Here is a 23,954-nt window from a genome sequence, read left to right on the forward strand (position 1 = left end):
GCACGTGCCTCGGGGAGAGCTGCTCACAGAACGTGGGTGCCTCCTGGAGGGTTCCTCTTCTACAGGATCCAGTTCTGGCTGTGGGGAGCCTGGGGCTTGCCCTGTGTGTTTGCCGGCTCCAGGTTCCTGCTCTTCTGTCCTGGTGCCCATCACCGCTGGCCAGGAAAAGCCTGCCCTGGTGGGTGGTGCTCGTCTCTGTTCTCTGGATTCTCACTCCTCAAGTCTCAGCCGCCGAAGCGGTTCACCCGTGCCTTCAATTGAAGATTTTAGTGACTTTTAGAAACTCCTTATAATATGAGGCAGTTAGTTCATTACCTGCCAAATGGCAAATGTTTTCCCCAGTTTGTGAAGTCCCAGTGTTTTAGTCTATCAGACTCTTTTTAGGAGAGAAAAAAGTCGTTATTAAAATGACCCTTCTACGCCGGTGTTATTTTAAGGAATTTTTTCATCAGTTCCTGTAGTAATTCCAGAACTTCATTTTTCCGTTTAAGTCTCTTACTTTTTTTTTTCCTGTGCCACATGGCACGTGGGATCTTAGTTGCCAGACCGGGGATTGAACCTGTGCCCCCTGTAGTGGAAGGGTAGAGAGGTTACCCCTGGACCACCAGGGGAGCCCCCATTTAATCTTTGCCTCATCTGTCTTCTCTTTTGGTGTAAGAAGCAAAGTAGGCAGCCTCAGTTTTTTCTAGATGACTGCCTAGTTGTCCGAACGCTGTGAGTCCGTCACTGGTATGAAATGTTGCCGCTTCTGTGTATTAAACTCCTGTGTGCATTTGGGCTTGTTCGGGACTTGTATTTTAATTTCCTGCCTGTTCTGTCCAGTGATGTAGCCATCCGTACTGTTGTAATTACCCAGCCTTGCGATGGGACTCCCTTGCCTTGTCGTGTGGCTCTGAAAATGTTTGAATTCTAATCTCTCTTCTTTCATTAATGATGTTTCTGGTTGTTCTTGATGACTTTCTGTTTTTTTGGCTGCGCCACACGGCTTGCGGGATCTCAGTTTCCTAACCAGAAATTGAACTCAGGTCATGGCAGTGAAAACCCAGCATCCTAACTACTAGGCCACCAGGGAACTCCCTGTTTACTTTCTATGTCAATGTTCCAATCAGCTGATCTGACTCCTAACAAAAATAAATCCACCTTTTTGGTTTTGGTCTACTTGGAATTCACTGAAGCTGTAGATAAATTTAGGAAGAATCATTCCCTTGATACTCCGGCTAATCTGCGGAGTGTATTTGTGAGCCTCCCAGTGTGATAATGGGGTGTGGCGTTCAGTTGTCACGGCTGCTCTCAGCCCACCTTCCCCGTCTCCGTCTGCTGGACCAGCTTCTGTCTGCTACGTGTGCCGGGGGTACTGGGACCTCCCTTTCCTCTGGCTTTTCCAACTGTTTATACATAGGGAGGCTGTAGATTCTCATTTATTGATGTTTTACCCACTGACCTTACGGCCTCTTTTGGTAATTTCACCTCCCCTTTCTGGTTGTTTCTCGTCTATGTCGTCTTTTGCCTCTCTCCGTGGCACTGGGGGGTGAGGGGCCAGCTCATTGTCTTCCCAGCTGAGCTGGGACAGCTTATAGTGTTGAATCGTCACATGTAATGCTGGCTTCGGCTTCATGTACAGAAATGAACATGCGCATTCAAACGCCCCCATGTTTCTGTAGACGTGAACACACTTAGAATCACGTTAAAGCGGCATCTCTCCGTGCCTGTTTTAATATGGATTGTTAAAACTGGAAAGCACATTGAATCATATTAACTGCTTTCTGACCATGTGCAGAGAAGATGGTAGGTTTCCCCACTGGACTTGGTGTTCTGGTGAGGTGCATTGTGGGTCAGTCCTGGATGGACCATCTGACTGGGGCATACCGTTTGTATGTGTTGCTGTTTTACTTCTGAATGTGGAGTTTTCATGTTTTGAGAAAAATGAGCTTTGCAAGGGGCACACTCAGAAATGTAACTGGAGTCTGGTGCGCAGACCTCGGGCCTGGAGGGCACCCGCTTGGGGTGTGTCCCTGCTTTCCTGGGAGCCTGGCTGCTGCTTTCCTGGATGGCACAGACCTGGTGTCAGCCTGAGTCCACTTGCCCCACTTGCCTGAGTGTTGCCGGCACTGAGGTGCTTGTTCCTGGCCCTGGCCCTCCAGAAGAGGCAGGGAAGGTGGGGGGGTGCAGGTTATGGGCCCATTGTAGCTGTGCTGGAGAAAGGCACCAAAGAGTGTTCTGAGAAACATCCTCAGAAGCATAAGTAGTGGCCGTGGAAACACTACTGGTCCTCAGCTAGGTGAAAAGAAACCTTACCTGTCATCACCAGTTCATCCTTTATGTTGAAAATTCAAGAACTTGGAGAAGCTCTTCAGTGGGGCTGAGTTAGAGGGGTGGGTTTGCCACGCGGAATTGACACTGTGGCCGGGAGCCAGCAGGGGGAGCAGGGCCGCCTGGAACTGGTGGCTGCTGGGAGGCAGTGGAGCCCTGAGCCAGAGCTGCACCAGCCTCCACGGGAGGGTCCGGAGGTGCCACTGTGCTCCTGAGACAGGGATGTAAGTGCCCACTGGGACCTCACCCAGAATGTGACGCCTCTGCCTCAGGGCTGGGGTGCCTGCCATGCCCTGATCACACTGCATTGAAGACCTGGAATGGGGTGCACGCGGCAGGTACCAGAGCCCCTGCCTCGAGGTGTGAGCTGTGTTTGAACGTGCACGTCTTCAGTCTCAGGTGTGAGCAGTGAAGGGGGACGCCTTCACTCTGGCTCGGTGCCTCTCTCGTGTTCTGAGTTGGGGGTCCCAGCAGTGAAGGGGGACGCCTTCACTCTGGCTCGGTGCCTCTCTCGTGTTCTGAGTTGGGGGTCCCAGCAGTGAAGGGGGACGCCTTCACTCTGGCTCGGTGCCTCTCTCGTGTTCTGAGTTGGGGGTCCCAGCAGTGAAGGGGGACGCCTTCACTCTGGCTCGGTGCCTCTCTCGTGTTCTGAGTTGGGGGTCCCAGCAGTGAAGGGGGACGCCTTCACTCTGGCTCGGTGCCTCTCTCGTGTTCTGAGTTGGGGGTCCCAGCAGTGAAGGGGGACGCCTTCACTCTGGCTCGGTGCCTCTCTCGTGTTCTGAGTTGGGGGTCCCAGCAGTGAAGGGGGACGCCTTCACTCTGGCTCGGTGCCTCTCTCGTGTTCTGAGTTGGGGGTCCCAGCAGTGAAGGGGGACGCCTTCACTCTGGCTCGGTGCCTCTCTCGTGTTCTGAGTTGGGGGTCCCAGCAGTGAAGGGGGACGCCTTCACTCTGGCTCGGTGCCTCTCTCGTGTTCTGAGTTGGGGGTCCCAGCAGTGAAGGGGGACGCCTTCACTCTGGCTCGGTGCCTCTCTCGTGTTCTGAGTTGGGGGTCCCAGCAGTGAAGGGGGACGCCTTCACTCTGGCTCGGTGCCTCTCTCGTGTTCTGAGTTGGGGGTCCCAGCAGTGAAGGGGGACGCCTTCACTCTGGCTCGGTGCCTCTCTCGTGTTCTGAGTTGGGGGTCCCAGCAGTGAAGGGGGACGCCTTCACTCTGGCTCGGTGCCTCTCTCGTGTTCTGAGTTGGGGGTCCCAGCAGTGAAGGGGGACGCCTTCACTCTGGCTCGGTGCCTCTCTCGTGTTCTGAGTTGGGGGTCCCAGCAGGCTGGGGGTCCTGGGGTGTCGCCCGTGGTCCCTGGGCCAAGTCCGTGGTTTTGTCATAAATACCGCGGCTGAGACGTCAGGATGTATTTGCATTTCTCCTCCTGGCGGCTCTGTAACTGGTTAAAAACAGAAGTCAGGGTTGCGTGATTAGATGTCTAGTGCACCGGGTTCGTTCACCAGTCTTGTCCCATTTGGAAGCAGCTCTTGGACTTGCAGAAGTTATACCTGAAAGATGGGTTTTGCAGGCATGAGCCCCTCCTGTCCCTGTCCTGAGGCCGTGGCAGCCCGGTACCCCTGCTGGCTTCCACTGTGTCATTCCATCACGGCTGGTTGGCGTGGTGGAGACCTCGGCTGTGGACCCTTCTTCTGGGAGCAGCATCTCTTTCTTGCAGAACTTTTGGGAGATGGGTGGTCATCCCTGTTCACACACGTGTGGCCCTCAGCCTTCCACACTTCATGGCAGAGCGGCGACCCGCAAGTTCTGGCCTCTTGTGACCTTGGGGCCTCCCGGATGCCTCAGGCCTTTGGTGGGGCTGGGGGCGGGGGGCGGTCTGTAGTTAGCGCATACTTGTCATGGCTGCCCCAGGGACTTGGGCAACACCTATGCCCTTTGCAAAGTTGGGCCCAAAGGGCTTCACTGGTGGCTCAGAGGTAAAGAATCGCCCTGCAATGCAGGACACCCAGGTTTGATCCCTGAATGGGGAAGATCCCTGAAGGAGGAAATGGCAACCACTTCAGTATTCTTGCCTGGGAAATCCCATGGACAGAGGGGCCTGGCAGTCTACAGTACACAGGGTCACAAAAGAGGCAGATATGACTTAGCGACGAAACAAAGTCCGGCCCACCTGGAGCATCTGCCATGGGGGCGTGTTCCTGCCCTGGTGTGGACTATCACCTCCCACACGTGCCTGCTGGCGGACTGCGATCTGGTCACTGCAACAGCCCGTGGACCTAGATCCCCTCAGCATCGGGCATGGCCCTCCCACGTCCTCACCGATGCCGGCCTGGCATTAATCCTCTGCTCTCTTCAAGCGGGGGTGGCTTTGGCTCCCCTGCCTGGGGGGGTTTTCATGGACCTGTGGCGTTTCTTTAAAAGAAAGGGTTAGAGTGGAGAGCTGGGATCTGTTACAACTGCTCTGGTGGGGCCAGTGGGCTGCTCACGCTTAAGACAGTGGTCGGCTGGCGAGTACCCTACAGAACCCTGGGCAGCTCAAATGCCAGGTGTGTCAGGGGATGAGGGGGTTCCCAGCAAAGGGTAGGGTGGAGACTGCTGCTGGGTGGGGGAGCACAGGTGGGTGTCTTATGGACAAGGTGGAGACAGGAAACACACTTTGCTGGTGGGGTCATGAGATGTCTGGGCTGGAGGCAGAGACAGGTGTGTGCGTGGCGCCATGCAGCGCTTCCTGGCTCCGTGCAAGCTCTTTGTAAGTTGAACTTAAGTTGACACTCTCTTGGCCTTTTTAAGCTTGCTGTCTCCCAGCATTGATGGAGTTAACATTTTTTATTTTGTGTGCGATTTGTTTCTTTAACGCCAGAAAGCCTAGGGTTGAAATAAATCATTCAAAGCCATGGATGAAATGTTGCCTTTGGCTTGTCGGTCTCCTGTGGAATGTTCAGTGATGTCCCCGTAAAAATAACCCAACACAGAAACGACCAACCAGCTGTCTTCATCTCTGTGTCAAAACCATTTTAGGAGCCGCCCAGATCAGGGCCTGGAGGGGATGGGCTTCTGTTGGTGAAGCCCAGGCGCACCTGGCTCTGTCCTGGGGGCTGTGCCAGAGTACCCCTCCGCCTCTGGCCAGCCTGGCAGGCAGAGCCACTTCAGCCATTTGAGTGCTTCAGTCGGGCGCTCGCTCGGTCTTGCCCTCGTCCTGTCGATGCCATGGAGTCCAAGGCGGGACATGAAGTTCTTTTTGTTGTTTCTCAGCCGTCAGCTAGAGAAATACAAGACGCAAGGGATTTAAAGTTTCTTTTTTATTTTTAAAAAACTACTTTGGTGGTGTCTGCTTTTGCTTCTCGAACCTTCCCTTTGTGGTGAGCGGGTGTAACGTGCTACTCTTTGAACTTACAGCTGAAGCTGGCATCCACATGTTATCAAGAAAATTATCTGAAGTGGGGGACAGGAGTCAGGAGCCCTGACCCCATGCTATGCTCAGTGTTTCAGTGCTGCTCAGACACCAGGGGCTCAAACCCCACAACATCCCCATGCACACCTGACTGAGGCCGGCTGGTGGTCAGTACCGGAGGGGCCCTTTGAGTCCACGGCACTGACCGGGCCTCTCTGAAGCATCGTGGACCCTGGAGCGTGGCCAGCATTTTGCCTCTGTGAGCCCCAGACCAGCTCAGTGTTTCCAGAGCGACTGTGGAGAAAACAGACTTTCTCTCTGAGGTTCTCCACGTTGGTTGGCATCCACCTTCAGGAACGCAGGGCCTTTCTTCCTGTCAGAAATCTTTCTTCTGCAGTTGTGTTGAGCCTGGAAAAGTCTCACCAGTTCTTTTGAACTGATATTTTTTTAAGGAGTCAACGTGCCTTTCAGGAAAGATTTGAGTTCTGGCTCTGAGAGTGCGTGGAGGTAGGTGGCGGGGTCCCCCGGCTCTTCGGGCAGGCTGCCTCGTGGCTCTTCTCCGAGGAAGCAGGAGTTACTGCTCCCCAGGGAGTACCAGGTGGGCCAGGCCGGGAAGGGCAGAACGAGCTGCGCCCACTGCCGTGACAGCGAAAGTCACACGGAGAGCGTCGGTGGGCCCCGCATGTGCCGGGGCTCCAGGGCAGACAGTGTCACAGCACGAGGGGTCCCTGTCCTGAGTCGCTGAGGGCAGCACTTACGATCAGCCTCGGGGCCATCACAGGAGGGACAGGGTGGGGACAGGGCCTCTCGGTGAGCAGCAGCGCATCCAACTCAGCTTGCTGGGTAGCACCGATGGGCACAGACCGCCAGAGGGGGCGAGGAGCCACCTCCTCACAGCCGTCCCATCTGTGCCCTGCAGCTGCAGGCGTGTCTAGCCTGCTGGGTGATGTTGGGACTAGTCATTGGTAGCCGGGCACCCAGTGGCCTGGGCCCTCTTCTGGGTGAGGGAGTGGGATAAGCAAGAGCCCACTTTAAGTTGGGTCGAGGCCTCGAGATTCTTGCTCTTCTGGTGAAAACCATCAAGGGGCCCAATCTCTGCAGCAGTAAGTGTGGGCCTACATGGCTGCCAGGCTCTCCAGGCTGCCTGGCTGGTGGGCCGGAGTCTCTCTGGCCAGCAGGCCCCTCCCTGTCACACTCATGCCCCCTGCTGCTTTCAGGCTCCCTCACGCCCTGCCCCGCCCCCCAGCCCCATTGCCGGAGTGGCTCCTGCAGATGTGGCTCACGATTCCGTCACATTGATGAGTTAGTGACCAGTGGTCAGTGTGGTTGGGGCCTCTGCGGGCTGTACCCCACTCGCAAGAAGGGCAGGGGCCCTGGGACTGCGTGACTCCTTTAGCTCTCGGGGTATTTGTCTCATCCAGGTGGTGCTCTGGGTCGGCCTGGGCATCCTAGTGATCAGCACGCACACCACCCTGTCCGTGAGCCAGGAGACCCCCATGGACTTGGCAAAGGAGGCCGAGGGTGGCAGGCTTGAAGAGGCCAAGGGCGCGGTGAAGGTAGAGGCAGCCCAGCTCCCAGGTACGTGTCTCCCAGGTGTGCACACAGGCCCGCAGCCTTCTCGGCATCACCGTGGGTCATGGGGATGTAGTCATCACTTTCCAGCTGTCTCACCTGCCCAGCTGCCTCCAGCCTATCCGGGCGATGGAGGGGGCGGTGGGGCTCCTGGGGGCTGCTGTATGCAGCCACCTCCATGAGCTGCCTGCGTGCGGGGACATGCTGGACAGCAGGGCAGAGGTCTCAACGCCTCCCCCACCCCCATTCAGAGCACCAGCAGGTAAGTGAGCTTGCGGGTGTCACTCAACGTTTGCCTGTTGTAAGGATGTACATTTTAAGCCAGATTTTCCTGGACCGAGTCAGTGATGCCCCTCAGCTTTGTTCCCTGCTGTCTGCCCGGCCTGCCCCACAGGGGCAACAGTGCTGGCTGCTGGTGGATTCCAGGTCCCTGTGGGTGGTGATGCCTAGTAAGCCCAGGTGGAAGTACTGGTCTCCCCGCCTACTGTGAGTGGCAGAAGGAAAGCTCCCGAGGGCTGTCCAGAGAGGCAGGTGTGTCCAGGGAGGTGCTTGCGGGGCTGGGCTGCCTGTGGTTGGAGGCTCGGGCCTCTCGGACGTGTTGCCGTCTCTGTTCCAGACTTACCTGTCTGTGCTCAGAGAGCCCCTGCAGTTACAGCACCCCACACCAACTTCCTGCAGCAAAACAGTCTCTCCTGGGGCTCTTTTGGGGGAGCCCTGAGCCCAGAGTAATGGGGCATGCTCTCTTCTGTCTTCCTTGGATGGTGAGGGCCAGCGAGAAGACGCCCCCTTTGGGAGTCCCCAGCAGAGAGGACCCCTGGGGATAACGGCACTCAGCAGAAATATTAATTGGAGTGGTCAGAAATAGCTTGGGCATTGCCACAGTGGTTGCACAGATTCAGTAACTTGGACGGAAAGAAGCTTCCTGGAGGAGGGAGGGAGATGGCGCCCCTCCACCCTTGTTAGCAGCCCCACTGGGTCCCTCACCCCCTGGGGTCCTGGCCCCAGTGCTTTGGGGACGCCCCCAGCAAAATGTGACTTGGACACTGGTTTTCCGTCTCAGCTGGCTGCCAGCCCGCCCGGTAGTGGGCTTCTCGGCATCAGCTGACGCAGCCGGCACTGGGCTGCCTGTCCCCACGGTGCTGGGCGGCCTCCAGCCCGCTGCCGGCGCGAGCAGCTGCATCCTGTCGTGGAGGCGGGCCCCGGGCTCACCTGGAGCCGCCGCGGCCACATCTGGTTTCCATTTCTTCCACGAGTCTGTAACAAACACACGGCCCCTCTTGGAACCACATGCCGTTTGTTTAACTCAAGTCTCCGTGTTTCGCGCCCCCGGCCTCCCCGTCATTGATGGGTTGCCTCGTTGAAGCGGAGCTGGGCCCGTGGGGCCTGGGCCGCGTGCCCCGCAGCCGTCCGCCCATCAGCGTGTGAGGCAGGTTTATTGGTCTCTTTGATGTTGAAGAGGCCAGAACAGTACCAACTTTCCCCAGAGCCCGAGCTGGGCTTTGGACTGGGGGAGTCCTGCCCTCCTGGGGACACATGGGCCTGGCCACCCCCAGCCTGGCACTCCCGGCAAGCACGGGGCCTGTGACATGCCTGGTGTGGACAGAAGAGGTGGGCAGGCCTTCCGGAAAGGCTAGGAGACCACTTACCGTGAGGCTGGTGGCTCCCTCGTGGGTCTGGTGAGTGGGTTTGGAGTCTGTCATGCTCCTCAGCTCCTCCTCTGAGCGTGGCCTCATCCCATTTCTTCCTCTCCCTCCCAGCCTGCGGCTTCTCTCAGTGTCAGGAGCCGCCTTGGCCACACACCTCGTACAGCTTGTCCGTCCTCCAGCAGAGACCTGGCCCTGCTTCCGCTGGGTGGGAAAGAATGGGAAGGGCTGGGACGGGGCCTGTGGGCAGCAGCACGTTGGTGCGGGGACACAGCTGGCAGAGGGTGGTCACAGGCCTGAGTGGGAGTTTGCCCTCCCCCATCTCCTTCCTAAATTTCTCTTCTGAGGATGCGTCCCTTGTGCTGCTGTGCCAGGAGCTGGTACACGCGGGCAGGAAAGCGTCTGACCACCTGCGACCGATGCCAGCGTGCCTGTGGGGAGGCCCGGCTGCAGGGCTGCCTCCCTCCTTGGTCCCCACCGCAGCTTTCCCTGTGCCCTGCTGAGAAGGAGCAGTTAACACCCTTGTGCCGCGTGACTTCTCAGTTTTTCTGCCTGTGTGTCAGATGTGGCTGTGAGCTCATCTCATCGGTGCTAAGATGACCATGCCAGCTGCAGCCGAATCTGGAAGGACTCCTCAGGGGAGGGAGGGGCGCTGCCTGCCGTGTCCAGCCCCGAGGGACTGGCCCACGGCCCCTCTACCTGCTGCATGTGGGCAGACGTACCCCTCTGCAGGAGAGTGTGACGAGTGAGCCAGACGGGGCCCCCCAGCCACCCAGCTGGGGCTTTGGGTCCAGGGACCCATTGGGATTCCTGCACATCCAATAGAGCGTGCTAGACAGGGTTTCCCTTGCTGCCTAAGTCAAGAAGAGCAGGGGTTCCCAAGTAGACTTCCTCACGGCAGCAGTGAGGCAGGCACTTTGGAGGTTGTCAGGAAAGGTACTTAGAAGCAGCACCTGGCCTTTTTAAAGGACTGTTGGTGGCTGCTCCTGCTCTCTGCATGGCCCTGGGGTCCTTTGCATCTCCTGAATTTGGGGTTTACTTCCAGTCAACAGGGTTTACTTCCAGTTTACCTCCAGGTTTACTTCCAGTAAACAGGGTTTACTTCCAGTTCCATTTGTGGAACTCTGGTGTGATTTTAAGAGACACTTTACTTTTGTGCTTGGCAGTCAGAGGACTGTTTCCATCTTCACTGATCACAGGATACAGAGAGATGCCTCCAGACTCAGAATGGGGTCCTGCAGGGGAGAGTCAAGGAAGAGGAGCCCCTGGCCCTGACCCTGTCTTCTGAGGTGGAAGTAGTCTCGAAGGCAGATTCTCGTTGCCGTGGACAGGCCTGTTCTGGATGTCACACCCAAAAACGGCCGCACATTCCCAGGTTTCAGATCTGTGGTTGTCTGTCTGAGCACTGAAGAATTGATGCTTTTGAACTCTGGTGTTGGAGAAGACTCTTGAGAGTCTCTTGGACTGCAAAGAGATCCAACCAGTCCATCCTAAAGGAAATCAGTCCTGAATATTCATTGGAAGGACTGATGCCGAAGCTGAAACTCCAGTACTTTGGCCACCTGATGCAAAGAACCGACTCATTTGAAAAGACCCTGTTGCTGGGAAAGATTGAAGGCAGGAGGAGAAGGGATGACAGAGGATGAGATGGTTGGATGGTGTCACCGACTTGATGGTCACAAGTTTGAGTAAACTCTGGGAGTTGGTGATGGACAGGGAGGCCTACTGTCCAGCAGTCCATGGGCTCACAAAGAGTCACGCATGACTGAGTGGCTGAACTGAACTTGGGTCCTGTGTCTCCCTGAGCCAGTCACAGAACCACCTGGTGTCCACACTAGACGAGTGACTGTTGGCTAACAGTCTTCCCAGGAGCTCCTGGTAGAGGCACCATCAGGAGGGTCTGAGTGTGGATGGGGCCAGGCAGGTTAGAAAGCTCCCCGCCCAGCAGTACTGAGGCAGACATGGAGTTTCCCTGCGTGGTGCCCACTTTGGGGAGTGGAGGCCACAACGCTGAGGCTGAGAGGAGGCCCCTCCAGGCCAGGGCGCCCTCTGCTGGCCACTCCCTCTGATTCACTGCCGCGTCTGGAAGGTGAAACAGGCCAAGCCCCTGCCTGGCCTTCATCCTTCCCTGGGGTGACCACCCTGGGTGAATGCGGGCTGTTCTTCAGTTGCTAATTAGGAAGTTTGGTGTTAGTTTTACTGTGGCCCAGAGGCATTGCTGGCAAACTGTCCCCACGAGGAGCTCTGGTTCGTTTTAGAAAGCACTGTGTCCATTGCCGAGGACAGCTGCAAAGTGCCCCAGGCCCGGCTGCTGTGGGCAGGGTGGCCACGTTGTGGACTCATGCCCCTTGCTCACCCGAGCCCCCGCTCATTCCTTTGCCTGGTGATGGATAGATTTTGAGTTGGTCCTACAACATGATGGAGATATGCTTTGTTTTGTTGTGGTTTTCCTTCCCTTCCTGGCCCCCTGTCTTAACTTGGTCTTCCACTGGACAGCACCTCTTGATTTTGACCCCCAGGGGCTTCTGGCGGCTGGGGACAGGGGTGTTACCGTGGTGTGGAGCAGACACCACACACTCACGCGAATCAGTCGCTTGATTGAACTGTGGAGCCCTGCGTCCCGCTCCTGCCCAGCGCCGTCCCCCCTCTACTTTGCTTTGGGCACTAAGCCTCAGCTGCTGCAGGTGTCCCCGGCGAGCATGGCAGGTCAGCCCAGGTCCCTCCTTCTCCTCCGGGGGAGGGAGCAAGCCCACCTGAACAGGACTGTCGTGAATCCCCCCAGAGCCGCTTTGGGGTCCCACGACTGCGGGGCATTCCGCCTCCCTTCTTGCAGGCAGCTTGTGCCCTGAAGGCGGAAAGCGGTTGCTTGGGGCCTCTGGGATGAAATGACTTTTTAAATCTTTTTTTCCCCCCCAGATAGTATTTTAGTTTCTGCCACTTTTGCCTAATAGGTAGAGAGTGGTTTTGTTCATGGACAGAGTTTCCTAAGGGGCTCCATTTGGGCCACCCTCGTGGCCCTCTCCCCGAGGGCCCGCCGTGACTGAACTGTTGGGCTTCTGGGAGGATGAGGAGGCCCATGGGATACAGGTGTGTGCAGGAGGCCAGCTTTGTGGGCTGTGCCTCTTTCTCACCTTCCTTTTGATAGGAATTTTTACTTCTGCAGCAAGAAGTTGACAGAATTGCAAATCAACCTCCCATAGGCATTTTCCTTAAGCATTTTTCTGCTCCCCTTTCCCCTTGGCCTGCAGCAAGGGGTTGGTTGGGCTTAGGGCGGGTGATGGTCCCCAGGAGGGATGACGTTGGGCACTTCCAGTTCCCAGGCCTCAAATGGCAGGTTCTTGCTGCCACCTGGTGGTGATGGCCAGCTTTATGCGGGGTATCGCTCTTCTGCACCCAGTTAGGTATAAATTGCATTTTGACATATTTTTGTTATGAATACACATGAAAAATGACAGTTTTCTGTGCTACTTAGCTGCTAATGATTGAACAGGAAAAAAAAAATAACTGCTTAGGCTCTGCCATTCGCCTGGGAAATGTGATTACAATCCAGGGAAAACCGCCCAGTTGCCATGCTGATTGGCGGTGTAGCCATGTGGAAACACCGCTCAATTATCTGTGCCGTGCTTACAGGCCAGAATCCAATTGTGGACGTGGCTGAGGACGGCCGAGATAAGCCGAAGCTGCCAAATGAGAAAGATGAGATGGAGCAGGCCCAGATTAAGGGCCCCGTGAATGTGCCCCCAAGGGAAGACGCCAAGGAGAAGCAGGAGGCGGCACAGCTGGATCGCCCCGGTCAAGGTGCTATGACTGCCTGGGTGGGGGTGTGGGGGTCGGTGTTCACGGGGGCGGGACCTCAGCTGGACATCAGTCACGTGGTTGGTTGGTTCACAGACCTGAAGAGGGAAAGCTGCCCTGGGAGGGAAGGCTGAGTCTCCCCCACCCCCACCCCGGCTCCCCAGCATCGTCTGTCTCCTTCCAGGAGTTGCAGTACCTCTGGGCGAGGCCCACCGTCACGAACCCCCTGTGCCTCACGACGAGGTGATAGTGGATGAAGGTCAAGACCAAGAAGGACTGGAGAAGGAGCGGCCGTCCAAACACATGGATGAAAGGGCCCTGGGGGGCAAGGGTCAAATGGTGCCACCCCTGCTGGATTCAGGACGAGAGAGACCCAGACAGGACCAGGCTTTGGAGGCAGCGGGCGGTCTTCCCAAAGATTCTCAGAAGGTTCCAGAAGAAAATGGTCAGCCAGCCATTGAGCCTGTGAAGGAGGACCTGGGGCAGGGCGACAGGGGCGTGCATCAAGGGCCCCAGGCAGTGCTCTCCGAGGGGCAGGACGTCCCGGTGGCAGGCGCAGGGGCCAGAGCAGACGGTGCCTTGCTGCCTGGCCATGCCGTGGGGGCCATGGGCAAGCCGGAGGAGAAGAAAGAGCCTGGTGGGTGTAGGCTCCATCCTGGTGGGGCCCGGGAGAGGCTGGGGATGGGGCGGGAGATGCTGACCATCCTTCCTTCTGTCGCGCTGCCTCTCTTTTCTCGCAAGATGAGCTTTTGTGTGTAGCAGCACTGATGCAGCTGTCGGGGCTTGGCAGCTCCTCTGACATTTGTCACACACTTGTTCACCAGACCCGTAAGTGCCAGGTGCTGGGCTGCTCCTGCGTGTCTGGGGCGCACACGGGGCGCGGCGCGGGCCTGACGGGTAGCTCCTTGTTAAGTGCCATCTCAGAGCTACTGACAACGGTCCCCGCATGCTAATTGACGAATGTAGTTGACACTGGCTCCCTGCCACCAGACTGTGAGATGTTAAATATTATTTTTTTATTACCTCCCTGGTGCTCATCAGGTTGAATATACAGTACCAGGGAGGGAGGGCCAACGTGGAGAGTGATTTTAGGAAATATCGGCCTCCTCCTCTTGTCCCCCCTCCACCTTCTGAGTTTTCCTGCAAGCCTCCTGAGTCTCTGCCTTGTGTGCAGGTGGGAAGGCTCCCCTCCTGGAGGAGAAACCAGGCCCGGGGGCAGCGCCGCAGGCAGAGCCTCGAGAGCAGAGGACCGAGGAGGGACAGGGCGGGGAGCACACCGGCAGCAAGCTGGAGGGTAAGGCCTTTGCTTTCTTCCTGCATCTTCCAAAGGCTTGGAGATACTGCCGCTTCCTTCTGGAAGCGGAATATGGCCCAGAAGGAGACACGGGCCCGTTGTCTTGCCAGTTTCCTGCTGAGGAAGGATCTTAAATAGCTCCCCTGCCAACTAACAGCATTCTCTCCTCCCTTTTCACTTCCTTAGATGTTTTTAGTATTTTTTCTCCCCCTTTAAAAACAAACAAACCTGTCACTGTCACGTGACTTTCTATTCCCATTTGTATCTCACTTCAAAATAGACACGTTAATATTTCCAACAAGTTGGCCAGGTGTGGAGGGCATTAGCGAGGGTGGGAGAGCCGGTGGCTCACTGCGGTCTTAGCACTTCCCTGCCACCGTGGCAGCAGCTCCCACCCGGTCTTAGCTGGGGCTGGGTGGGGACCTTTGTACCCACCTGCAGTGAAGACCTAGCAACTGTCCCAAAGCGAAAGCTTGTTTAATCTTTTCTGTCCAGTGAACAAAACTTGCTCTGCATCCTCCTCCAGACCTTCATGCCCATTTTGGGGTGCTTCCCGCTCTCTGCTTTTGGTGCCCCCTCCTCACAGCCCCACCTGGTCGGGCACTGCCCTGCACTAAAGGAGGTGGTGGCGGCTCCCCCAGCAGATGATCACTCTTCTGGGCTCTTTGGTCCCCATGCTGAACCCCCGTGGGGTCACCCTATTTGCTAGCGGTGTCCACAGAGTGGCCCCTGCGTGTTTCACTGTGTGCTCCGAGAGTCTGGGTCTGTATGTGGGCGTCATGGTACAGCGCTCAGGTGGGTTCATGGGATGCTCATGCCCTGCTGCCCCACAAGCTGCTTCCCAGAAGGTCCTGCAGCCTCGGGATAGCCGGCCCAGAGCACCAGGCCCGGGAAGGCAGCCGAGCCTCTGCACGCAGAGGCCAGGAAGGCAGAGCTGAGGGTCCTGGGTTTCCTGTAGCTTGGATGCTGTGGAGTTCTGCATGTTGCTGTCTTTGGTTTCAGTCTGTTTACTGGTCCTGGTCCTCACAATCTGTTACCTAATCTTGTTTGATTCTTTGACTTTTTCTTTTCTGAAAGAACTTTGATGGTTTCCTATTCTGCCTTTCTCCAAACGCCTCTCAATGGGATGCACAGCTGAAATCAGAAAGATGGTGGCAGGTAGGAGTCGGGAGGAGCACCACAGTGAAGGTTTTTGTGGGGGTTTAAAGATGAGACAGCAGACAGTGTGAGCACTGAGTCCGGTAGCGCCTTGCATGTGGTCAGAGCCCGGGATCCACACATGGTCTGTCCCCCAACTGGGCTCAGCCACAGCCCCTCAGGTGGGGTCCCCCTTGATGCCCCAACCCGCTCACTTCTAGTCCACATGCCCTGGTGCCCCTTAGCCCCACTGGGGCTCCGCCGTGGGGCGCCACCACAGGACAGCCAGGTGCAGCCTGTAAGCATCTGGGCACTCCCAGAGATGGGGCGGGGCCTGCGTGTGACTTCCGCCATGTGCATGGCCTGGTATTAATGTGCTCTGCACGTGTGTTAATATCTGTGCAGCTCTCATGCCATCCATGAGTCTGATCCCTGTGGTCCTGGTGGGCCGCGCAGTTGTGCACGGAGCTCGGGCTGAGGGCTCAGTTTATCACCTCCACTCTGCTTCCCGTCTGTCCCATGTTGCTTCTGGCTGGACATGGCGCACTTCCCCCCCAACCCCAGCCGTGGGCTAGGGCTAGTCCTCCGAGGAGCCAGTGAGTCAGGGGGCCTGCTCTTTAGGAACCCTCCCTTGGGGACAAGTGGTGTTGGCAGCATGGTCATGGTCAAGGGAGCTGGTCTGGAACTCGGGGATGGCTCTGTGCACATCCCTTGTCTGAAGAGGGTGAGGGGAGCCCTGAGATGATCCACGGAATGTAGGCTTTCTCAGGCAGGCGTCTTGGTCACCTTAGGATGTCTGGATGTGTGTCTGGTGGAGAACAGGGGGCTGGATCACCCGGGCTGGCCAAGGGACCCATCTTCCACGTGCTTAGCCTCAGCATGTTCTTCATGGGCACTGGCCTCTTGGGGCGAGCCATGGCAGTCCCTGGGAGAAGGCCAACCCTGCCCTGTTCTGGGGGGTCACAGGTCACTGTTGGGGAGGACAGGCCAGCACACCTGCATGTGCCCAGCATGGGGGCCCCGCGCTGGGGTGTTAGCTCTCGCCACTCCCAAATGTTCTCCTTTCTTCGGATTTGAGCTTTTCCATCTGACAACCTGTAAAGTTACATCATCTTTCAAAGCTTCCTGTTTAAAGACACGTGTTATAAAAGTCCCTTAAACCTGGACTGCTGGCTCTACAGAGCTGACCCAGTGCTGACGTGTTTGCAGTGCGTTATGAGCTTTCCACACCCAAGGTGTTCAGCCTTGGGGCCTCTTCTCAGTCCACAGTCTGGGGGGGCCCTTCCTACACACACCTGCTGCAGCTGGCCTGCTCCCAGCTCACCTGGCGCTCCTCCCCTGTCAGCTGCAGCCAGCTTCCCGGGGGAGGCGGGGCCGGCGGGAGCACTGGCGCAGCCTTCTCACTGAGGTCCCAGTTCTTGTTGCTGCTGAAGGGGAAGATGGTTCTGTTTGTCTTTAAAGTTCTCACCTTGGAGGAAACTCTCTTAAAAAGCCAGTATTCTTTTTTAGAATAGTTGATAGTTCGAGTCACCAGCCCAGATCGCTGTCATTTGTGGTCACAGTGCGTGGGTGCTGGCTCAGCCGGGTAGAGGGGAGTGCCCAGGAGGTGTCCAAGGGAGGGGCCCACAGGCCACCTTGGCCTCCCTGCATGTATCATACTGCCCTCAGCCCAGCCAGGTGCCTTTGTAGCCCCAGGCTCTGACCGCGTGTGTTTTCTGCACCAGAAGCTGGCCGGGCGGAGATGCTGGACCACGCTGTACTATTACAAGTGATCAAGGAGCAGCAGGTGCAGCAGAAGCGCCTCCTGGACCAGCAGGAGAAGCTGCTCGCGGTGATCGAAGAGCAGCATAAGGAGATCCACCAGCAGAGGCAGGACGGCCAGGAAGGCGAGGACGGCAAGTCTGGGGGAGGGAGGGGGAGAGGGGCCGTGCAGGCCGGGGGTGGTTGCTGCACCTGCTCAGGGAAGAGGGTTGTCACTTTTAAAAAAGAATTGTGCTTGTTTATGTATGTATGTATTTTTGGCTGTGCTGGGCCTTTGCTGCATGGGCTTTTCTCTAGCTGCAGAGAGCCGGGGCCACTCTCCCACTGTGGCATGCTGGCTTCTCTCGTTGCAGAGCACAGGCTCTAGGCAGTAGTTGCAGCACTTGGGCTCAGTCGTTGTGGTCCTGAGCTCAAGAGCACAGGCTCAGTACTTGTGGTGGATGGGCTTAGTTGTTCCACGTCACGTGGGATCTTCCTAGATCAGGGATCAAACCCATGTCTCCTGCATTAGCAGATTCTTTACCACTGAGCCACCAGGGAAGCACAGGGGTTGTCCCTTAATTCATGAAAGCCAGAGTCGCCTGCCCCACCACCTCCTCCCGCCCCCCATCCCCGTTGGATCTGTGGCTCTGTGGTCTAGAGTCCTGCTGGGCGAATTTAAGCAGGTGTTTGTATTCCTTGATTGCTGGTAAGCTGGCTTCATTTAGTCACTGCGTCGGTAGCTCCTGCTCATCTCTGTGGCTAAACGGGTACCTGACTTCATTTGCAGTGGACGTGCAGCCTGAGCTGGGGGTGGCCGCACCCAGAGGTAAGGAGCAGGAGGTCCATGACGCAGGGATGGCGGAGCGTCCCCCGCCGCAGCCTGTGGAAGTCCTGCCCGGCGCTCCTGGGCGTCCTGCCGCTCCTCCCCAGGGGCACAGCCAGCGCTCCGTGGAGGAACCTGAGGGGGCAGCGGGCAGAGCCCCAGCTGCACCTCCTGGCGGCGCTGACCCGCAGCCCTGGGCAGCTCCGGCTGAGCCAAGGGAAGGCCGGCAGGGCGCTGTGCCTGAGGCTGAGGGCGCGGGCGTGCAAGAGCGGCTCCCTGTGCTGGAGCCTGCCAGGATGCCCGGGAGCCCAGAGCAGCATGGGGCTGGGGATGTCCCCGGGCAGAGTCGGGATGTTTTTGGTGGAGGCGCCCATGAGAAGAAGAAATCCGGGAAGGAGGCAGCAGCTGCTGGTGCGGACACTCAGGAGGCAGATGTGCTGGGGGTGGGGGCAGCGATTGGGGCCCCTCAGGTAAAGTCCCAGCAAGCGAGCCGAGACCGGGCACCTGGAGGCAGGTCGGGGGTAGCCGCCCCCCAGGCCCAGGTTGTGTTACATCAGCCGGAACACCGGGCTGACCCTGCTGGAGGACAGGGCGGGCAGCAGGGTGGTCATATGGAGATGAGGAAGGAGGCCCCCGGCAGGGAGCACGTGCCTGCTCCCTGGGAGAACACCGCTGGCCAGGAGCCCGAGCAGAGGCCAGACCCTGAGCTCGGGCCCAAACCCGCCATACCTGGAGATCAGAAGCCGGACAACGCCAAACCCAACCGGGACTTGAAAGTCCAGGCCGGCTCCGACCTTCGGAGGAGACGGCGGGACGTAGCTCCTCTGGCAGAGGCAGGGCTGGCCCCGAAGGACGGGGTCATCATTAGCTTCAACTCACTGCCCGAGGTGCAGGTCAACGACCTCCGCAGTGCCCTGGAGACCCAGCTGCACCAGGCCGCTGGGGGCGCCCTGCGGGTGGTCCCAGGCCGCCAGATCAAACAGCTGCCTGGGGCCCTGGAGGAGCCCTGAGCCCCACTAAGGCCAGGGTGCTCCAGTCAGCTGGTGAACCTGGACCACGGCGGGTGCCAAGCCCCAGAAGTCAGGCCCGCGGTGGAGTGACGGCTCTGCAACTGCGGCCACTTCCAGGCTGACTCTCTCATGATTCAGCTCCCTTCCTGCAGCCTTGAGGAAAAACAGCCACTCCCTGAGACCAGGAAACACGACCTGCCACCTCTGTGGCTGTGGGAGCCACTGGGGTTCAGGTGGCGATATTGGGGCTCTGAGTGCTGACTGCAGCCCTGGCTCCCCGGCTGCCATGAGAGGCAGGTGTTACCCCGAACTTTAATTCCTTATTGATGTTCTCTGTGACTGTCAGTACAAAGCCTGAGTAAATGCTTCTGCCTTCACCCCGTCTCACAGCAAGTGCTGCGTCAAGACTGAGAGGCTGGACAGGCCTGTGGGTCCAGCTGCCTCCGCCCTGGTGCTCTGCTCTGCATACTTCGGTCTCCCAATTGAGTGGTTGTGAGATTTAAAAAGTAAAACAGACCACTGCTGTCTGGTTGGTGCCGAGGTGAATCACCCAAAAGCTCCCATGCCACAGAGCGAAGCCGTGACCACGAAACCTGGGTTCGAGGCCCAGTGGGAAGGGGTGCATGGCCTCACTCCTCACTGCTGCTCACTTCCTCCAGGGCAGCATCTCCCCTGGGTTTGCACCCATGGGACTCATCTTTTGGGAGGGTTTTTGTGGTGTTTTTGTTGTACTTTGTTTTAAGGGGCAGAGAGGCCAGTGATCACCCCCGAGCCGGGCTGGTTAGCAGGTGACCTGACATGCTGGGATGTGCCCTCAAGAGCCTGGGGCCTTCACCTGCTTTGTGCTTTGGGCTGTGTGTGCCTCGTTCCCCTCTGGGGGCGGGGGCCGCTCCAGATCCTGCCCCAAGGGGTCCATGGCGGGGAGCCACTCACTGATCACTAGCCAGGGCTGCCCAGGCCACGTGACAGCTCCGGCCTTGGTCTTGGCTCACCTCTCCCCTGTGCCTTTTGAAATGGTTTTATCGTTTACTGTGATTTCTATGTCATCTTGAAGCCTCAAAATGAATAATAAAAGGAGTGGAATCCTCTGGAAGCCAAGCTGATTCCCCACGAACCCCGGGCACTGCTCACACGGAGGGGAGCTCAGTGAAAGGTGTCCGGGTCCCAGTGCTTCCCGCCCTCCATTCTTAACTAAAAACAATTCCAAGCAAACTGTACCAGCTGGAAATTTCCCCCAGGTTGGAACACCGTTTGTGGTTTTGGGGTGGGATTGCGCATCCAGCCCTGTTTCCCTGAATCTCTCACCTTGACCCAGCGTTCTGTCCTCTCAGTTTCTGCAAAGATAACTTCCTCCTCAGAGCAGGGGCCGCAGCCTTCTGAGAGCAGCAGCGCAGCCTTTGCCATCGCCTGCCGTTCCCGCACCTCCGGGCGCTCAGGGTCTTCTGTCCCAGTCAGTGCTGTCCTCTCCTCAGGGTTCTCCGCTCCCCTCCCCTCCCGTCCTCTCCTTCGGGAAAGATCTGGGCAGACCTCGGTGGGGTCACCATGACCAGTACTGCAGGGAGCCAGGAGGGGCTGGGAGACAGTGCCTTGCTTTCTGACCACAGGCCACCCCTCCAGCTGGGTCCCCTGGCTGGTAGATGTGGCCAGTGCAGCACACCGGGCCACCAGGAGTGACCTTCTATGTTTGCAGATACACTTGGCAGACACGAGGCCTGGCTGGCCTAGGTGACTGGGACAGGACCCTGTCTGTACTCCCGTTCTGGAATGGGGCCCCCAAGCCCAGCCTGGGGTGGGAAGAAGCTAAGGCTGAGGCTGGGTATGGCCTCTCGTGGTGTAGCTGAGCCCCGAGTCTGAGGCCAAGACAGGTGGAGCGGACAGAGCCACACGGGGTGACTGCCTTCTGGTGACACAGCTGAAGCAGCAGCAGGAACCATTTTTCCTGCATCCTGACACAACTCTGTTGAATTCCCTCCCATAAACACAGTTTTGAAGACAGGTTGAATTTGGGGAGGGGAGACAGGAAGGTCCATGAGCTGACTTCAGTGTGTGGTGAGCGGCCTGGCCCAGCCAGTGGATCACATCCGCAGCCCTGGACCTGAGATGTGGCTGGTGGCCTCATCTGCCCCCATGAACTGGAATCTGAAAGGATGTTAGGAGCACTGGGTGGGACAGTTCTAGAAGCGACCAGAGCGCCTGTGCACAGCAGAGATGCCAGAAGCTCTAGCCAGCAGGCTGCCCAAGTGCAGAGAGCACAAAGGGTCAGAAAGAGGCCATCCTCAGGCAGGAGGCACCTGCTGGGTGTGCACGCTGCCTCAGCAGACAGGGAAGGGGCGGAATTCTCAGCAAGCCTGTTTCCCTGGCCCACTCCTCCCTCCTGCCCTCAGCCAACCTGAGGGGCCATCACCTCTGGCCGGGATGGGGGTCATGTCAGTGATGTCTAGTCCTGAAATCCAGTGGTGACGGTGAAACATGACTGCCCAGCCAGCCAGTCTTTTAACAGTCCTAAAAAACCTTGAACGGCGTATGGCTCCCCTCCAAGGCTGCCCTGGGAACTGCATTTCACTGGGATGACAGCTGAGATAAGGGGTTTCAGCACTTTGTGGGGGAAGTGGAGGAGCCTTTACAAGAGGGAACAGCTCCAGGCCTCAGGGCACGGGTGCTCTGGGACAGCAGGGCCTGGGTGAAGCCAGAGGACAATGTGACCTCCACACCTTGGGGAAGGAGGCTCTGGGATGACATGCCCAGCAGGCAGCACTCAGGATGCTGAAATCCTCCTGGGTCCCGCTGGGTCTCCCTGGAGCTCCAGCACGTGTGCTGCTGCGGCCTTACCGAAGCTCAGGATGAGGGGTGGGACCAGAGTGGGCAGGAGCCTGGCCAGGATGGACCTGGGCTCAGACTCCAGAGGCTGTGGAAGGGAGGGTGGGGCAACCCCGTGGAGCAAGTCTCACAGGCACCGGGTTCCTAAAACTGGACCCTCCCTGGGTTCTTCACCCCTTTGTCTGGAAGAGCAACCCCCACCTTTTTTTCTAAGTAAGGAAAAAACCCATCAGTATCAGGTTCCTACAGCTCGGACCTGTCCCTCATGGTGTCGCTGTTTTCTCTTTGGTCTGTGCTGTAACCTGGTAGTTACTTCTAGATGCTTCGCCAGACTCAGATGACATGCCTTTGGTGAGAATTCTTTAAAGAATGAGACTCGCAAGGCAGCTTGTTCACAGCCCATGCACTCATTCTGCAGATGACAAAACAAATCTTACAGTATCTGATCTGATCTTTACTGTGGGTTCACTGCATCTTATTCTCCCCAAATCCTTAGGTGTGCAAGGCTGGAAAACCCATTCCCCTCTGCTCATGCACGCCTAATGTGTTTCCAGTCCTTTTAGCCCCAAGAGCTTTCGAGGTTTTAGACGCTTGCTCCTTGAGGCCATCAGTGCCAGGCGCCCAGGGACGTGGATTGGAGCTTGTAGTCCTTCCTAACGGCCTCCTGTCAGGGTGTTCTTAGCCTGGAAGACAAAGGGCTGTGTCTGAATGGGTTGCTTTCAAGTTAGACATGGTTTCAAAGTTAAGAAAACTACCACACCAGAAGCCACCTCCTGGCAAATAAATGACAAAGAGCTTGGCCACGAGTGTGCAGCATGGGGCCAGGCTGGTTGGGGCGCTGGGGAGCCTGGGGCTGGGCTCAACGTGCTCTGTGGCCTCTCCCACCCCTGCCTGGCACTGTGCCACCAATGAGTCCCATTTAGTCCTCCCCCTTCTATAAAGGAATCTCTAGGTCAGAGATGCTGAAACACTTGCCCAGAGACGGGCTCCTCTCCTGCCTCCTCATGCACTCCCACAGAGCCTCAGGGTGCAGACAGAGTAGACAAAATGGCTTGTGTCTTTAAATGAGAAACCCCCAGGTTCCCTGTCCTGAACTTCCAGTGCCTGGGGCCTGTGGTTAGGTTGCCCTCAATGGAAAACAGCAGGAGAGGCAGCGACGCGCTCCTGGGGGCAGGACAACATGACAGAGGCAAAGAGCGTAAGGAATCAGAGAGGACCCGATACCTGTGATCCTGACTAATAACCACAGGCGGTAAGGAAAAGCCTGGTTTGGCCAGGAGTGTGTTATCTTTACATGTGAATCCTTCCAACCACTGACCACAGGATGAAGGTTTGTACCTCCCTGAGGGAGTGCTCTGAGTAAAGCAGGGAAGCTGCCAAGAGCCAGGAAGCAAGTCCAAGCGACAGGTGCATCTTGGATGAAACATGTCAGATCAGAGATTGGTGACAAGGGCGGAAGCCGCATATCCCAGCCACAATGATTGCTAGGAAGGTGCAAGGGGTTCTTTGAGCCCTCCGGGAAATGAAATATGGCCCATGCATTCTCCATGCTGGAACATAGGGAAACTGCCTTGGATTCCCTAAATTCTGGTGAGCTGACCCAGCTGCCCCCTCTCAGGTCCAGTACCCAGCACCAGCAGCTCTGGTGAACAGAACTGACTGGGCATCGTGGCCCACCCCAGACCCACCGAGTCGAGGGAACCCAGGACCTTGACATCTTGGGCACCAGCTCAAAACCTTGTGCTAGCCTCATTACAGGCAGCCTCCGTGGCGGCGGGGGTCGCGCCGGCTGGTGTGGGGCTGTGCCCCGTTGAAGCACCTGTTGGAGCCCAACATCGAACCCAGAAGAAAAGGAAGCCCGTTTCCCGAGCGGGTAACGTGGGTCCCCGCCCCCTAGGGTTCAACCCCCGGGCTAGGCTGGCGTTCACTTACCGCAGCAGCGAAGCAGCTCCGCAAAGCCTCGAACTCCTGCGCGCACAGATCCTTCTTCAAGCAGCCCCCCGGGGCAGTGGACGCCTGCACGCACCTGCCGTAGGCCGCGGCCTGGGGGCGGATGGAGACGGGCGAGGGTCGCCACAGTCCCCGCGCCCGCTGATTACCCGGGCGGACCCCGCCGCCGCGGCTCCCGGGGCACCACTACCCGCCCCCCGCCAGCCCGCACCCTGCTCCGCGCGGCCCTTCCTGCCCCGCCTGACGACTGCGCACCTCGGCTCCACAGGCAGCTAGACACTCGGGGAAGGCGCGGAGGCGGCTTCGCACGCGACCCCACACAGCTCCGTTCCCCGACATGAGCGGCTCTTCCCGGCACCTGTGGGCGCCGCCATCTTAGGTCCGGCCTCTTCCGGCGCCCAACAGCCTGACAGGCAGGCACTTCCGCCCACAACCTTTCTTGCGCTCTGTCACTTGGTCAGGCTTAGCCCTCGCC

General features: G+C 57.8%; 2 protein-coding genes across 7 annotated transcripts in view; one reads left to right on the forward strand and one right to left on the reverse strand.

The window, feature by feature from the left end:
• Positions 1 to 19,800, forward strand: part of SLC38A10 (solute carrier family 38 member 10) — a 41,630-nt gene extending 21,830 nt beyond the window's left edge. The window contains exons 11-17 of one of the 6 annotated variants that reach the window (XM_005221112.4): positions 7,117 to 7,273; positions 12,541 to 12,708; positions 12,890 to 13,342; positions 13,880 to 13,999; positions 15,134 to 15,157; positions 16,861 to 17,031; positions 17,667 to 19,800. In XM_005221112.4, the coding sequence (XP_005221169.2) occupies positions 7,117 to 7,273; positions 12,541 to 12,708; positions 12,890 to 13,342; positions 13,880 to 13,999; positions 15,134 to 15,157; positions 16,861 to 17,031; positions 17,667 to 18,712 (2,139 nt within the window). In that variant the 3' untranslated portion in view covers positions 18,713 to 19,800. The remainder of the gene's footprint in view (positions 1 to 7,116; positions 7,274 to 12,540; positions 12,709 to 12,889; positions 13,343 to 13,879; positions 14,000 to 15,133; positions 15,158 to 16,860; positions 17,032 to 17,666) is intronic. The other 5 variants (XM_059878618.1, XM_059878617.1, XM_005221115.5 and 2 more) reach the window with 5 other exon arrangements.
• Positions 19,801 to 21,962: 2,162 nt separating this feature from the next.
• On the reverse strand, positions 21,963 to 23,856 carry NDUFAF8 (NADH:ubiquinone oxidoreductase complex assembly factor 8). The gene is made up of 3 exons (XM_003587472.4): positions 23,735 to 23,856; positions 23,462 to 23,572; positions 21,963 to 22,212 (listed from the first exon to the last, which is right to left on the reverse strand). Exons 1-3 carry the CDS (start codon positions 23,816 to 23,818, stop codon positions 22,183 to 22,185), a joined length of 225 nt encoding a protein of 74 aa, XP_003587520.1. The 5' UTR covers positions 23,819 to 23,856; the 3' UTR covers positions 21,963 to 22,182.
• Positions 23,857 to 23,954: the final 98 nt, after the last annotated feature.

The sequence above is a fragment of the Bos taurus genome, chromosome 19 (assembly GCF_002263795.3).
Source record: "Bos taurus isolate L1 Dominette 01449 registration number 42190680 breed Hereford chromosome 19, ARS-UCD2.0, whole genome shotgun sequence".
NCBI lineage: Eukaryota > Metazoa > Chordata > Mammalia > Artiodactyla > Bovidae > Bos > Bos taurus.

Excerpts from the sequence above, each read along its gene's own strand:
- NDUFAF8 (XM_003587472.4), bottom strand. The coding sequence starts at position 23,818 with ATGTCGGGGAACGGAGCTGTGTGGGGTCGCGTGCGAAGCCGCCTCCGC. Across the intron at positions 23,573-23,734 it reads TAGCTGCCTGTGGAGCCGAG|GCCGCGGCCTACGGCAGGTG; the intron begins GTGCGCAGTCGT and ends ATCCGCCCCCAG. Across the intron at positions 22,213-23,461 it reads GGAGCTGCTTCGCTGCTGCG|GCTAAGAACACCCTGACAGG; the intron begins GTAAGTGAACGC and ends TTTGTCTTCCAG.